At 42.0% G+C, this 16,284-nt stretch overlaps 1 protein-coding gene across 1 annotated transcript in view; it reads left to right on the forward strand.

Annotated features, from left to right (window-relative positions):
* dntt (deoxynucleotidyltransferase, terminal) overlaps window positions 1-16,284 on the forward strand; it is a gene marked incomplete at both ends in the record, with an annotated part of 80,676 nt that overhangs the window by 15,343 nt on the left and 49,049 nt on the right. Inside the window, 4 exons of the mRNA XM_080036463.1 lie at window positions 8,617-8,787; window positions 12,962-13,033; window positions 13,236-13,359; window positions 15,939-16,071. Of these exons, the coding sequence (XP_079892589.1) occupies window positions 8,617-8,787; window positions 12,962-13,033; window positions 13,236-13,359; window positions 15,939-16,071 (500 nt within the window). The remainder of the gene's footprint in view (window positions 1-8,616; window positions 8,788-12,961; window positions 13,034-13,235; window positions 13,360-15,938; window positions 16,072-16,284) is intronic.

Raw genomic sequence — 16,284 nt, forward strand, 5'->3', positions numbered from 1 at the left:
TCTGTGAGAGTGGTTAGTGACACTGCATCAACTCAATGCCAGTCAGTGCCACACACACCTGATTGCAATGAGTTGATGCAGTGTCAACTAACTATTCTCACAGAGCTGAACGATTCCTTGCCCTCACAGAAAGTGGATGAACGAGAGACGGCAGGATGGATCACGATGAGGTTATGTGTTTATGTTTTTATGATTATTTCAGGTAAATAATGGTCATTTGATGATGATGAAGCAAAGTTAACTTTGTGTTAGTGCCGTTCGTTCACCTAGGAGTAAACACTGCATGACTAGTTCACTCCTGTTAAGTTGTTTACATGTTGCTTGGCAATGCCCTCCGCTCCGACTACTGTAGCCGGACTATTTGTGATGGCGGAAGCCAACACATTCTAAAATTATCAAAGATCAATTTTTAAAGTTAACTTATGAATTTAAGTTGTACAACTGCTGTATAAAAACAGTATCACACTCGAGGTCGCAATGTTGTCGCTATATCAGCGCTGCTGTGTTTGTCTTCGGCACTCGTACCTATGACCAAATCACAGCAGCTGATATAGAGAGACAACACTGCGACCTCGAGTGTGATATTGCTTAAACATCGAATTAAACTGACATATGACAAACCTGCCTAGTAGGAAGAGGGCCAATTCAGGGTCGATATTGAAGCTTTTACGATCCCGTAATTCTCTCCGCTTGGTGAAAGCCTGACAGAGGATAACTCTTGTTTTTGCCTGTCTATCACTCTCCCTTTTAGCTTTTAGTTGTTCTTTATTGAATTTTCGTTTATTCTTTGATGGTCCTGGCCCCGGTATCAGCCATTATGACGACAAATAACTGTCCCCTTCCCTTACCTGGAGGGATAGGCTACTCAAATTGCGTTGCTGCGCTACACTGAAATCTGCGAGCCATACGAATATGTTACTATAGAGCCTGCATGCGCAAGCCGTAAATTGGACTGGATGTCCGACCAGACCAAAGGCAATTAATAAAAACTATATAAAAACTGCTTTCTTTGCACTGATGGTATTGTTTGCAGTAAGGGTCATTTATGATCATCAGGGAACAATTAAAAATACTGAAAAGTTCCTCGTAGCCACTTTAATCAAATTTGTGTCAACTCCTTCGGCGACGTGTACTATTACGAGTAGATGAAGAGGCACACATATAACGCGTTTGTGTATTTGTATGTGAGGGACACCTCTAATGGAAAAAAAACCTTGCTTGCTGTTGCAGTCTCACCCAAGAACAAACAATAAAAATCAACTTCTTTGTACCAACCCAGCCGGATTGTTTGCCAATGATGACAATGTAGTGACGCAAGTTCCCCGGGGGCGTTCATTTGTGTGTATGTGATTGTATGAGCACTGCGTGTTTGTGTGTGTGTGTGTGTGTGTGTTTGTGTGTGTGTTTGTGTGTGTGTGTGTGAGAGAGAGAGGAAGCGCAGCAAACAACCTAGGAAGATTTTCAGGAAGGAAGGGAGTGGGAGGAGGAAGTAGGTGGTGTGGAGAGGTGTGAGGATCAGGAAGAAGGGATGAGCATCCTCTCAGCAACAGCACCCCAGTGAGGTGTCAATCACACAGAGGTAGCAACCAGCCTTTCATTCTACAAGCCATGCACTATTGATTTATTCATCCCTTACTCCCTCTTTATCCATCACTATCTCTGCCTTCCTCTCACAACTCATATCACTTCTCCCTGCCCTGTTTCATGACTAACTCCCACCCCCTGCATGCCCATACCTACTGTGTTTTTCATTTCGTCTCGTGCTGTCTTGCTCACGCTGTGACTGGGAAAATCCACATCGCTTTTGTGCCGCACACACACACACACACACACACACACACACACACACACACACACACACACACACATGCACGCACAAACGCACAAACGCACACACACACACACACACACACACACACACACACACACACACACACACACACACACACACACACACACACACACGCACACACACTCTCTGTCTCTTGCACCCTTTTTTTTTAATCGGCTTAGCCATGAGTCTTCAGCTGTCATACGTTCACCATAAGCCTGCCGTATACGACGACACAGAAATTGACATTTGTGTCTCGGATGATTGACACACAGCATCGAATGCCTCTTCTCTGATGGCAACACACGCATACACACATAAAAACAAACAAACAAATAAACACACACACACTTTTAGTGAGAGAGAGAGAGAGAGAGAGAGAGAGAGAGAGAGAAGAGAGAGAGAGAGAGAGAGAGAGAGAGAGAGAGAGAGAGAGAGATGCAAAGGCTAACATCCTGAATATGTCTCCTTTCAACATCAGGCCGATATATCAGGAGCGAGGCCACGGATGAGGAGATGGGTGATGGGCGTATGGGCGTACTGGACCTTAAATGCATCAAATTGATTCCTTCCATCCAGTGGAGATAACATTTACAACTTAGAGAGCTAACAAATAAAGTAGATCCAAAATGGTTCAAACAACAACAGGGTGCTTTCTCAGTTCTATTTTGGGTTAAAGGGTTGAATTGAATTTAAAAAAAAGTTTAATGCTTTTGTCATGACAAACAAATTGCTAGATTCAACTTGAAGAATGCCTCTTCAACCTCCATTCGAATGCTTTTGTTGAAAGCAAGTTGAGCAAATACCTTACTCCAACTGAGTTAAATGGATTATGTCGCCTTTAGCCTACTTCATCATTAGATATGTCTGATAGATAAAAATCCATCTCCTGGCTGGTAATGGTGTTAAACCTCTTCTCAGCGGGTTCTCTGACCTCCTTTCATGGTTTTTCTTTGTGCCCATGCAGCTAGGCGGGCTGATGTGCGAACATGACTCACAGGCATGTCCGTGATATCCGGTGGTGGGGGGTAAATCGGGGTGCTACATCAACGTCCCCTCGCGTACCAACTTCCCCCACCAGCCTTAACTCCTCATTAATTAGATGAACACATATATACAGGGTGGCTTTCTGTGCCCGCAGCGCCGACTCCGTGTGGCTGCTACGACAACATGACAGTTGACAGACCGACTGTGTCTGCGTGGAAGGTCTTCTAATCGTTAGATAATTATAATTGAGTGTTCAGCTTGAGTGTGGTTTTAGCAACAACAAGCAATATTGCAATTATGCAACTCAACTAGTATCGAGAAATGATCTGATCTAAAGAAAATGACCACCATCATTTATGAAAATTCACTTCTTGGCTCCCAGGAGTTACACTTAACGTAATAATGTTTTGGCCGCTGATAGCACAACCCTGACATAGTTGATGTAATGACTATGGGCCACATCCACTAAGAATGGATTGCGCACGCTGATAGCTCCATGAATTGCGGCAAAATAGAGCCCGCAATCTGCTCCGATTTAGCACAGCGTCCAGCGAATTTGCACTAAGTACCGGCGTATACCCATGGTTTACAGCTGTTAAACCAGCGAGCGTGTGTAAACCGTTGTGTATAAACCTCCTTAAAGGAAGAGGTAATTTTGGGCTGAAAAAACAACAATGCAAGACAAGCCAAAAGACAAACTGCCTGCAACACATCCCGCAAGCTTAAAACACTTGCACAACAACACAAGCGTGGCCTGTCACCGATCCAATTACAAGCTTCATTCCTCTATTTGTCACATGCTGTGGGGAGAGTCCAGCTCTGTGTGTGTGTGTGTGTGTGTGTGTGTGTGTGTGTTTGCTGGGATATAAAGGGTGGTTCTCATTCCATGTAGTAAAGGGGTCAGTGCGTCTCTCTGGGTGAGCTGGGCTAAAGTTTAGCTTGCTCACTGAGCTGCGGGCGGTGCACTGACCTCAGAACAGCAGGGTTTGGCTGGAGGAGAGAGAGGGGGAAACGGAGGCAGGAGTATGGCCCACACTCTGTCCCGAGCTCTGCATGGTCACACTGGGGCTGCATCCACACACCAGGTCCTGAATTTTGAATTGTTTTTTTTTTCGGCAGAAGTAGTGGCTTCCAGTTATTGTCTTTTCAGGCGCTGTGCCCTGCCGCCTCTCTCAGCCGTATATACGATTTCACAGATGTGTTTTTCTATTATTGTCTCCCTCTTAAACACAACTGAATTATGCATCACATAAAGGTTAAATCACAGCACCATGCCAGAAATACCATAATATGAAATGCTGACCCAAATGTCACGAGTTATTACAGACTATGTTCTACACTCCTTGTGCTCTCTGAGGTTTTAGAGAGAGTCACAAAGCAATATTGTTGTTATTAATGTTGAATCAAATTCAAAGGTTTACTTTACATTGCAATGAGCAGGCATATCAAACATGATAACACTTTATATTAATGGTACATGCATCATTATGAATTCATGCCTGAGTTAATGTGTGTTAGCTTAAGTATGTGATTCACCATTATAATTGAGTTATAACTGATGATCATGTCTGACTAGTCACACCAATACACATGTGTGTTGTTATATGCCAAGTGTTGAAATCATGATGAACTAAGCATTAACCTTCCATGACTTCATCAAGTTTGTGGCCCTTCAAATAAAGTGGTGACCTAGTATTTCAAGGTCATCACGTTATAAAGTGGTGACCTTGAGATAGCGGTGACCTTGAATTCAATTAAATGGTTTGAATAAGACCAACCATGTCACCATTTTATTTGAAGGGCCACAAACGTGAAGTCATGAGAAATGAATGCTTAGTTCATCATGATTTCAACACTTGTATTTAAAAGAAAAAAACACCATTTCTGTGACTAGTCAGACATGATCATCAGTAATAATAAGATCATGATGATTAACATACCTTAAAGCTACCCTTACCTTTGTTGCATTTTTACACTTTTTTTGGATTAGGTTAAAATGGTATTAATAAGGTAATGACACTCTAAAATGCAAGACAGACCCACCAGGAGTAAAAACAAACAATGATTTCAATCTCATAATATTTTGTGAAAACTTCAACCAATGATATTATTCGGACCGAACGATTTGATTGGCCAACAGACCTGTCTGTTTGACGTCTGCTTCTGTATTGCGCATTCTCAACTATTGGAGGGAGGCGGGATGGTATGATAGTGCTGTAGTTCTCAATTGCAGGATCGGTAAGAGTCCCTTTAACTTATGTATTAATTAATGTAGTGTTCCTGTGTTAAGTCATGCATGAGATACCATTAATCCTAGTGAATTACCGATAGTTCATGAAGTACAACATGAATGTAGTATAGAATTCATGATGATTCATGTACCATTAAAATAAATTGTTATCTCAAACATCGTCTACTATGGCGCCATAGTGGCAAAAGGTTATGGGTAGCACCTGCGACCAGTCTTTACTGTACTTAAAACAGTGCTCACAGTTGTTGCCCCCTAAAATGCTCTCAGTCATAGTTTCACCTGTAAACTGTGAGATAACTGTATAAGAACTCTTCCGGGGGCCAGTGTTGGCAGCCGTATTGGTTAATATATTTCAAACGATACAGATATGAGATCAGGTGCCAGACTTTACAGATGCATCAGCATTTTCTATGCAGCAGCTTAGCAAGGTGTTTAGCACTTTGTGTTACATTGACTTGTATGAAAAGTGCTCTATAAATAAAGTTTGATTGATTGATTGATTGATTTAGCCATCATTTATCGTGACATAAATGAACAGATCGGACACACTAATCCACATCAATTAACAGAATTTGAAGAAAGAAAGCAGAGCAAAGGTAGAGGATTTTTGTCAGGTTTTCTAAAAAAAAAGATAAGTGACGAGGTACTTTAGCAGTTTCTCCATCGAAGCTTATAATAAAATCTGTGAGAACACATCAAATTAAAGCTACATAGTGAGATGGCACCGCAACCTCCCCAAAACGACAACGCAATTATCTCCTTTTCCTCATAAAAAAAAAAACACATAACACAAAATGTGTGGCTTTGGTGAGAGGAACACTCTGAGGGGTTTCCATTCAGTGAGACATTAGCATGTTGTGTTATGAGCCTCGATAAATGAGAGAAAATTTGATAATTGTATCATAATCTTTTTTGAGTTGTTTTTTTGAATAAATGTTCACATACACCATTGATCTGAAGTTTTTAGGACCATTACCAGTGCTTCTATAAAGAACTATCTATTCTTTTTTCCTTCAGGAAAGTGCTGCCTATTAGAAATAATAGGAGTTCTCATATTATCAGGCACAAAACCCACCTGCCGCTCTTTATTCCTCACTGCTCCGAGCCATTCCCTCTCTGACACATTCAGGCAGCAATCTGCAATCTCATTTGGTCACAGCTCACATACAAATATTACCTGTTTGGCAAATGAATGGCTGTGCTGTTGATCCAGCTCTCTCCTGCAGTGACATGTTTTCCTCCACTTGGTTCCGCTACAGTAGCTCATCACAGCAGCAGTGGGAAAAAACACGTTGCCAAATGTTCAGCTGCATGCCAATATCAGAAAGTGTGACAGTGAAGTTGTTTCAAAAAGTTTTGTTCTTTTACCGCTGACATTTAAAAATGTAAGTCAGTTTATGTGGTGGTTACTGGGATTAGCCTTGTTTCCACCGAGCGGAGCGGCTCGGTTCGGCTCAGCCCGCTTTTATTTGCATTTCCATTGCCAAAAGTTGGGTAGGGTCCCAACATAAGCGAGCTGAGCTGCTCCTATTTTTGGTACTCCTCCGTTGGGGTACCAACCCTTCTGAAAGAGTGGAGCTACACACTGCAGTCCGTTGATTGGTCGAAATAATCATTCCCACGTTAAAACGCTGTGTGTAGTCAGCGGAGCGGCTGGTTTGACCAAGCCAAAACAAGAGAGGGCTTACTTGACTGCAGTCGTTCCACAACCCGATACTCTGACCCATATTCTGGCGGCTATCACCGTCCGGTATCAACCCTACAGGGTAGTGTCGGCGGTGGTGACGCCAGCCAGATTTAGCGTAACCGAGCTATCCCGGTCCAAGCCGTCCCGAGCCGCTATGCTCGGTGGAAACAAGGCATAAGAAATCAAAGCATTACAGAACACATTAAGTGAAGTGGAGGGTTAAGCTTTGGACTGAGAAATGATTAGGATTTGGTGAGGATAGCGCCACCACATTGACAAAACACTCAACGTGTTGGAATATTTGAATAAAGGCCACACTCACTTTCACCCACTCAGCTATTTTGAATTTTTTGGCGAAACATTTGATACCAGAGGTCGATCTGTTATTAAGTCCACTTTGGTTCACATCTCAACCACACTTAGATTTATGGATAAACTCATGTAGGACTACAGACATTCATATCAAAGCGTTGAGGTCAACCATCATAAGATCAACATTTATGACCAAAAACATGTATGCACCTTAGCATTTAGCTCAAAGCACCACTCTTTACCTAATTACAGCCTCAGTCACAACGCTGCTAGCATGGCTGTAGGCTCTATTGGTCTATTGATCTATCGGTTTCTCAATACTAGCGACCCCCTTCACCTATATGTAGTTATTTCATTCCATAATTAATATAAAATTACAGCGGCTTTAAATAATACAACTTGTGTGAGCTGGCTGAAGTGTGTGCTCTCTGTACGCTCTACAGAGGATGCATTCATTGCTTGATCCTGAATGCAGCCTATTTGAGTGTTTGAACATGTTGCCTTTGTAATGGGAAAGTCAAAGCCGCCCCCTCAGGGGGGCCCATTGTGAACAAGTGGAAAATGACGGGTCTGTGTCTGGTGTCGGCCAGCCTCTAATGTGTCTGTCCACTCACCCAGAAGAGAGCCAACATGCAGCATGTCCTACTATACAGTGACAGGGACAGGGGTCCAAAGAGGAGGGATAAAGGAAGGAGGAAGGCACTGTAGGGAGCTCCCTTCTTCTCACATGTGAATGAACATCTTTGCTTGGCCTCAATTTTTTTCCTGGGATTTGTAAGGTGAAACACTGCAGGTAAATAGGGAAAAAAAAATTAACTTAAAGAAATCATCATAAAACACTTTGCCAGTTGATTACTTACATTAAACTTATTATTTTTGTGTTATTTAAAAAAAGATATGTTTGAATAAATATGCAACATTTGGGAACTAATTATGCGTAAATGTGCATCTTTTTAAAAACTAAAAATGTAGACGTTGGATATAGCCAGAGTTAAAATCTTTATTTCAATTTTACAACGTATTTCCAAAGCTTTTACAGAACAGATTTGCGATACAGTGGTTTTTTCATTTAGAAATGTACATGTGTACAGGTCTTAAGAATTAATTTCAAAGCAGGTTTTAAAGAACAAAATGTATCATAAATCAGACAATCAACAACATATGTACAAATCCTTCTGTGCTAACCCTCAGAAAAGTGCTAGGAATGATTGGGGAAAGTTAAGTGGATGTACAGTAAGTGCTTTACAAGTTGAGATTCTTGGTTTAGAGTATTGTAAAAAACCTGATGTTGCGATCATGGCAGTTATAGATGGTTGTATCTGAAAAATATACAGAGACCTGTTTATAATGAAGAACGAAAGAAGACATGTTATGGAAGCAAACTAGCTCCAAACACTTAGAATGCTTTAAATCGTCGATGATTTTTGCAATACGCCTTCCCTAAACAATACCTTGCAGTGTGAAATCTGTATTTTTTTCTCAATCTTATCCTTTCTCCTATGTTCTTCTCCTTTCCCTTGACTTGTCTGTGCCGTCCTGTCCCTCTAGGATGCATTGGAAGTGTTGGCAGAGAGCTATGAATTGAAGCAGTTGGAGGGTCCATGCCTGGCCTTCAGGAGGGCTGCATCAGTCCTGAAGAGCCTGCCCTGGACACTGCAGAGCCTCCAGGCCACTGAGGACCTGCCCTGTCTGGGGAAGCACAGTAAGGCAGTCATCGAGGTAAGGCCCAGAGTCCACTCAGAGTCAAGCTAACAGCCAGTCTAGGGGTGTCCCAGACTGAGAATTTTCATAGTCGAATCTTAATTGCTCAAGTTTTGACTTTAAGTCGAGCAATAGTCAAATCAGGTTTCTTTTTTTCTGCTCATTGATCCATTTTCTTATTTACGACATTGGATTACATTTTTTTTTTCTCGGACCAGACAAAGGGACTGAAACGCCCCATTACAGCTTGTCTTCTTGATTTAGCAATCATTTACGGTATTTTATGGTAACTTAGTCTACCATTCACGCACATTAAGGAGATTGATCAAAAAAGTTCATGAGTTATTTTCAAAATTGTATGAACAGTGAAATAGGCTTATATTTGTAGCACAATAGGCGATCTAACATGATTAAATGGGAGAAACCAAGTCCTTTTGCACTTTTTGGGACTATTAGACAGTGAGATTCGCACTCGAATCGGGCTCTTTTCATCAAATTGTCGATTGTCGACTATATGGACTCACCCCTCAGCCAGTCCATCTGTTTTATGTATTGGGAGTGGCATGAATCAACACTCTTTAATTTTGGGTAACCATACAAAATGAAAAAGGCCAGCAAACATTTGAATGCTTCAAAGCACTACATTCTTCAAAACGTCCACGACCACTCCTTTTTTCGTCTCCTGGATTTGTTTTCCTGACAACACAGCTCGTCAGTACAAAGTTTTCAGGAGCTGACTCGCAAATTCTCAGACAAGGAGAGTTTTCAAATCGGTCTGTGTGCACGTAATAAATAATGCAACGCTTACTGTGATGGATTAGCTCTCGCAGCATGCAACTCTCGTTCTCTTGAACTTCATTTCCATACTGTTGTGAAATAACCTCAAATCACAGGCTGCCTTGAAGGGAAAGTGTCAGTCTTCTAAACACTTTGGAGAACCGAGGTGCTGTAGAGCTGTAGTTAAAATAAAATGTCAAAGCATATAAAAAAATATTATTTTTAGTTTCTTGACTAAATGTTCCACGTCCCTGCTGCTGGTCTGTGTCCCAGAAGCTTAAAACCATCTTGGCTTCACCAATACAATATTTTTTTAAGTCAACAAATCCCGTTATATAACCAAAACTAACAGATCAGTGATCCTACTTAGTACTGTCTGCTGATATACACTGTCCGGCCCAAAAACAAGTCACACACTCAAATATATTGTTGGACCATCTTTAGCTTTGATTAAGGCACATATTCGCCGTAACCCATTTTGATACGATTTATGGCACATGAGGTTGCTGAGCCTAAACCTGAGCAACTGAATCAACCCCAAATCATACTGTATACTGCCCCCCTAACCCTTTTCCGAACCACCATTTCTTCCTCAAAGATGACGGTTCACCGCTATCTATCCATTATTTGAATAATGCGTTGGACAGGTCTTAACATGATTTTAGTAGTTTCATCTTCTCCTGAGTAGTTTTCTTTGTTTTATGCAGGCCAATAATTTCACCCTTCTGGAACAGAGTTACTTCTTTTCCAAGACCACAGCACGTCTTAATGCCACAAAGCTACATTATTGTCCCAAAACTATTAATAACACATCCGTGAGCCACATTGTTGCACTGGGCGACATGATAATTAATACAATGGGCTCTGTAGTTTATTTGGAGTCAGTCCCTCAGAAATCGCCCTGCTGCATGCTGAATGTCTTCAAATTAAACTAAGTGTTTCCACTTGCTTGTCAAAAAAATGTACATCCTTATTCAGGACCAATGGACTTGGCACCACAGATGATTTAGGAAAAATATACAAAAGCAGTTTGTCTCTAAATATGGTGATCTGGCAGTGTATTCATCCAGTCCATTCTTGTGAGCTCAATATCTCATGAAAGCTTTAATTTCTTCAAACTTTGCACAGATGCCAACTCTTGAACTCTAATTCAAAGATGAACTGATTATACTTAGGTCAAATGTCAAAGGTCAAGGTCACTGTGGCCTCATGCCTTATGAATGCGATATTTCAAGAATATGCTTTTGAGGTTATTTATTCACATTTGTAACAAACCCACACTTTGATTAGCGGTTAAACTCATTAAATGTAGGTAAAAAGTCAAGATCACTGTGACATCGCATATTGTGAATACAATATCTCATGAATGCTCGGAGGGGTCTTCTTCAAAGTTTGCACAAATGGGAAATTCGGCAATTATTACTCGGCAGTAAACTACATAATTATTACCATACATTTTACACTCACCACGAGCTTGAAAGAGCAACATATAAACTTTTAGTTCCTCAGTTCATACTGATTTTGTACTTTGTTAGTTTGCGGTCAGGAATTATGTAACTGAATCTCTCGTCTTCTAACATTACCCATCATCACAAGAACACTGTTCATTTGTTCACATCTAAGTTTTGAGTTTCACTTTGCACAACACATTTGCTGAGTTATTGAAGGTTGCAAAAATCCGATCACGTCGAGTTCAATCTTTTTTCGAAAAAAGATGTCAAAAAAAGGGTTTGTAATTTCCACACAGACACGCTAGCAAAAGCTTGCTTCACGGCTGAGAAAACACACACACACACACACACACACACACACACACACACACACACACACACACACGCACACACACACACACACACACACACACACACACACACACACAGACACACTCACACACACACACACACACACACACACACACACACACACACACACACACACACACACACACACACACACACACACACACACACACACACACACACACACACACACACACACACCCACATACAGATGTCGCACCAATTTATCTCGTCTGGGGAGGGAAAAAGCACTATCGGGCCACTTGGCAATCATCCCCTCACCTAGAGTCGTGCTCGGGGCAGACATCGTGGCAAGTTGTCAGGGAAAGTGTCGAGAAAATGTTTGCTTTGAGAGGACACAGAGTCCCCGTAGGAGATCAGGGTGAGCCCTGCAGTCCAACTCTCTGACACATTAAACCTAACATACACCCGACAGGTCTCAGGGCAAGTTCAAGAATCTGTCAAAGCTGTCGGCGCCAAGGCAAGACTCATTAAACAAAATAACAAATAATGTCCCGGGAGACAAAATTAGACCGCCGTGTGAATGACCCTCTCCCTGCTGTTATCCCTACACGATTCAGACCTACACCAGCGGTAAGGCTTATCTTCCCCCCGCTAGGCTGTCTCTTAAAAAATAAAAGAAAAAAAGACCGAGGCTCAAAACAAGAAAATGACATGACACGCAAACCAAAGTGAAACCAAACAGAGTAAAAACAAAACGCTTGATGTGCCCGTGAACATCGGAGTGACACTTTTGTCAGCGGCGACCCAACCGCTCTCTACCGACTGAACATCTAAAGTGGGAGAAAGATATAAACCTACTGACATGAAAGTCTGGGAGCACTGAGGCAGAGTCGGGGGATGAATAGTCAGTATGTGTTTACTGTGTGTGTGTGTGTGTGTGTTTGTGTATGTGTGTCCCGAAGCACGGAGTGTGTTGAAGCATTATCTTTTGCGTTTGAGGTTGGCCTTAGCTTGAGGCTTGAAAAGCAGAGGTGAACGGGTGGATGCACCGTTGAGCAGTGAAGGCTGATTTAAACTTGCGCTGTACTCACAATGTGGATCTTATATTCACACTGGTTCATTGACACTAGACGTAGCCTAATCGCTTCATGCACAAGCCTAAAAAGAAACCAACATTTTTCTTGTAAAACACAAACGCACAGGCTCATCTTTAACACTAATAACGTTTACTGTTTTCTCCTGTACAATGGCCCGAAATTGACCAGATAACCGCTGCCTGATTTTAATGCCTTCGTAAAATGAAGACGGTTCAAATGTGACAAGCTAATTATTGGAGCTGTGCTGAGCACACAATTAAATGCAGAACAAAAGTTGTTTCAGAAGCGAACAATGGAAGCCGGGGAAAACATTACCTTGTTTTTTTTTTATGAATGCCATAAAGAGCGGTATTAATCCCAGGTTTTACAACAACAAAGTCGTTATTACTTGAGCAGAAATGGAATTGAGGACACGCGGAGCACCCATTTCTAAGTGGAAACTTTCTCCCAATGGGCAGCAATTTGGGGCCATTTGTTAATTGCTGATATAACAGAAACCAGAGGGGAATGTCCCCTCACACACCAACAGTGTTTCTCCCTTTCTATCTTTTTCAGGACATCCTTCAATATGGCCGTTCGATGGAAGCCGAGAAAGTACTCTCCGACGAAAGGTATCAAACGCTCAAGGTCAGTAGAAGAAAAACGACGACTCAAACATTCCATCGCTGTCTCCATTTCATCTCTTTTTTCTAAATTGCCTGTGAAAGTTATTTTCTCTTAAGGACACAGATCTCTTCAAAAACACTTTGAATGCTAAAGCCTTTCTGCGAAGAGCCTGTCATTTCAGTGCATGTCTTCTTGATTACGTCCTTACCTCGTTTCCTGCCAGCTGTTCACAAGTGTGTTTGGGGTTGGACCTAAGACAGCTGAGAAGTGGTACCGCCGAGGCCTGCGCTCGCTAGGAGACATTCTGGCAGACCCCGGCATTCATCTCAACCGGATGCAACAGAGCGGTAACACACAGTCTCCACCCTACCACTTCACAAATTATACACTGCAAATACCAAGTCCAATTTGCTTCCCGGAAAGGCTCAAAGACCCAATCGTTACATTTCTCCTGGGGTGGGGCGGTGGGGGCTGCATGCCATTTGGGATTAATTCTGTCCTCTCTGGTCCCATAGCAGGCTCCTTATGTGAGGCTCCTGATGTAATGTGTTTTCTCTAAAGTGAGATCAGCAGGGAGTTTAGAGTGGAAACACAATGGAAAAGGCAGCAGGGGTATTTTTAATAAAAATCAATGGATGGTGACTGTGAAGGGGAACGCTTGCTGTAGAATTACTATGGGCTCTCATCAATCAGCCGGGCAGGGAACACCATCAAGGCAAAGGCAACGAGAGGTTGCTTACTTACAATGGCAGAGTTAAGGCCATTGCACACCGGGAGCGACGGGAGTACACGTCACGAAAAAGCGAATCATTTGGAATGTGAATTTTGACGCGTCTCACAACCCGAAGCAACATCCTAAATAAGTGCTGCAATTTCATATCAGCGAATTAATGTGGCTGATATGCAACTTGATAGAAATTGTTAACAGGCAAATTAATCGCACAAATAAAACATGCCTGGTGTGCAAAGGCCTTTAGGGTGTGTTTGACGTTAGTGGTATGTTTTTTTAAGGAAGATTTTCAGTTCATATTTCTGTGGGGATTCGTGCATTGCTTTTGGTGTTTTAATCTACTTACAGATGGATTTGCCTGTTAGATTTGAGGTTTTTAGGTCTATGGACATTTTCTGAAGTCCTAACCAGTCCTAAACGAATTTGGCACTTGAACATATTTGAAGAAGTAATGGCCTACAGCCATGCTAGCAGCTCTTTGATGATGTAACGCCCCTGGTAATAGAAGCCAAAACTGTTGGATAAACATTGAGGTTCAAATTCTTTTTGATCTTTTGCAGTTTTTTTTTTTTACATAAAAAGTATCTGTCCAGAGAGTGATGTTGGAATAAAGATCTTCGTCCAACCGAATATCAAAAAGGTTTATCATGTTGGGAACATGAAAGATTTAAGAGATGTTTGAGGCCGTCTTACAAAGTTTGCTCGAGTGCTCTGAGCAGAAAGATCCCCATGTTGAGATGTTGTGATATAATTGCTGGAGTTGGACAAGCCAGGATTTACAAAATAAGCTTCAGGGATGTAAGAGATGCAGTCTGTTTTTTAGCCATGCCAGGCGTAGCTTTAGGGATCGCGATGCCGTTCTGTTGGCTGGTCCATCAATTCATTGAGAAATCTCAACTATAGAAGAAATTGCTAATTCGGACTGAAGAACAGCACGGGCTGATGTGATCGTCATTGGCTTTGAAGGTATTTCGTCATGATGATGGTTCTTGTTGAAACCTCAGAAATCCACAAAGACAGTGAATGGAGCACCGCAATTGCATCTGTCAAATAGATGTTTAGAAATGTCATTAATGTACCAGAATTTTTTAACCATTTAATCTTCTGTAAAACCCTGAAAGTCTTTGAAAGCGTTATGGCAATCTATTAGATATGTGTTTCAATCTGTTCTAAAGTGGTGGACTAGGCATCAGACTGATATTGCAAACCTCAGAGACATTCCAAAAACGGGATGGAAACTGAAGTATGTTCAATACAGCAAGTTACAGTTTAGTGCACATATGCAGTGGTTATTCCCCGTGGTAAAGCGACGCTCCAGTCTGAAAGAAATAGCTGAGTGAACACAAATACAGCAACACAGGATGCATCCAAACATGTAGATAGCATCAGCCTCAATTGCTGTCGTTGATAGAAATCCCACGGAGCATTTAATGTACGCGGTTTAATGTCCCAAAGGGAAATACTGATATGCAGCTTTTCATTTGTGTGCATCATTTCACTGCTTCTTCTGCTTCTCTGCATCTCGGCTGGATGCATCTACCGTAGCACTGCATGAGGTGGTCATTCAAAACATTCTATCACACTGCTCGCAGGTTCCCATTCAGTTTGAATCTCATTCCGATAATGTGTTATGGCGACAGACATCGTCATCAAACTGGTCATAATCGATCATCAGGAACACTGCAGTCTCCGCACCAGGCAGAGAAGTAGAGCGGGTTTTTGAAATGGAAAATGTATTTGAACCCCGATCTCGCCACTGCACTGTGAACCTCTGAATTGAGCAGATAAACAGGCTATCCCATTTATTGTATTGCAGTACAGTACAGGAATAAATAAATAATTTAAGTATTTACTTGACGGTGTAGCACCGTCTGTTCTATAGGTAGGGAAATGAGAATAACTACGTTTTCTTTAGCACAGAAAAAATAAAAAATCCAAAGTGAGACGCATGAAATCAACAAGTTACCCATCAATCCATCAATGATAAATTGTCCCAGTTTATACTGTACAGTGGCTGTAATCCTCTTGTGTCTTCAGCAGCAGGCGTGCTCCGCTTGCCGCTTTCTCTCAGCCAGCGGAACATATCACATTTTACCTCACTTTTAATTCAGCCTGACTGCCCAGTTTCCCCAGAGCAAATGGGCTTGATTGATGGCTTGCTGCCAGACTAATAACCACGTGGTCTTTTCCCTGCAGGCTTCCTGTATTATGGAGACATCTCCAGGGCTGTCAGCAAAGCAGAAGCCCGAGCCCTGAGGAACATTATTGACGAAGCTGTCCATGCGATCGCGCCGGACGCCGTACTTGCACTGACAGGTGGCTTTCGCAGGTACAAGACTTGTCTGCTCCTTTCAGTGTTGATGTGGTAGTTGAAACAGCGCTCCCTATCAGGCATTTTTCCCATTACTTTTTCACTACCGTTAACCTTGTTTTGGTTGTGCACAGGGGAATGCAAATAGATTAGAAACGTCTAAAGAGGCCTGCTTGAAACCTAATCCTTTTTTCTCACTACTGTCACACAAAACATTAACAGCGTGTGGGT

Source organism: Ammodytes marinus (genome assembly GCF_949987685.1).
Source record: "Ammodytes marinus genome assembly, chromosome: 11".
Lineage (NCBI taxonomy): Eukaryota > Metazoa > Chordata > Actinopteri > Uranoscopiformes > Ammodytidae > Ammodytes > Ammodytes marinus.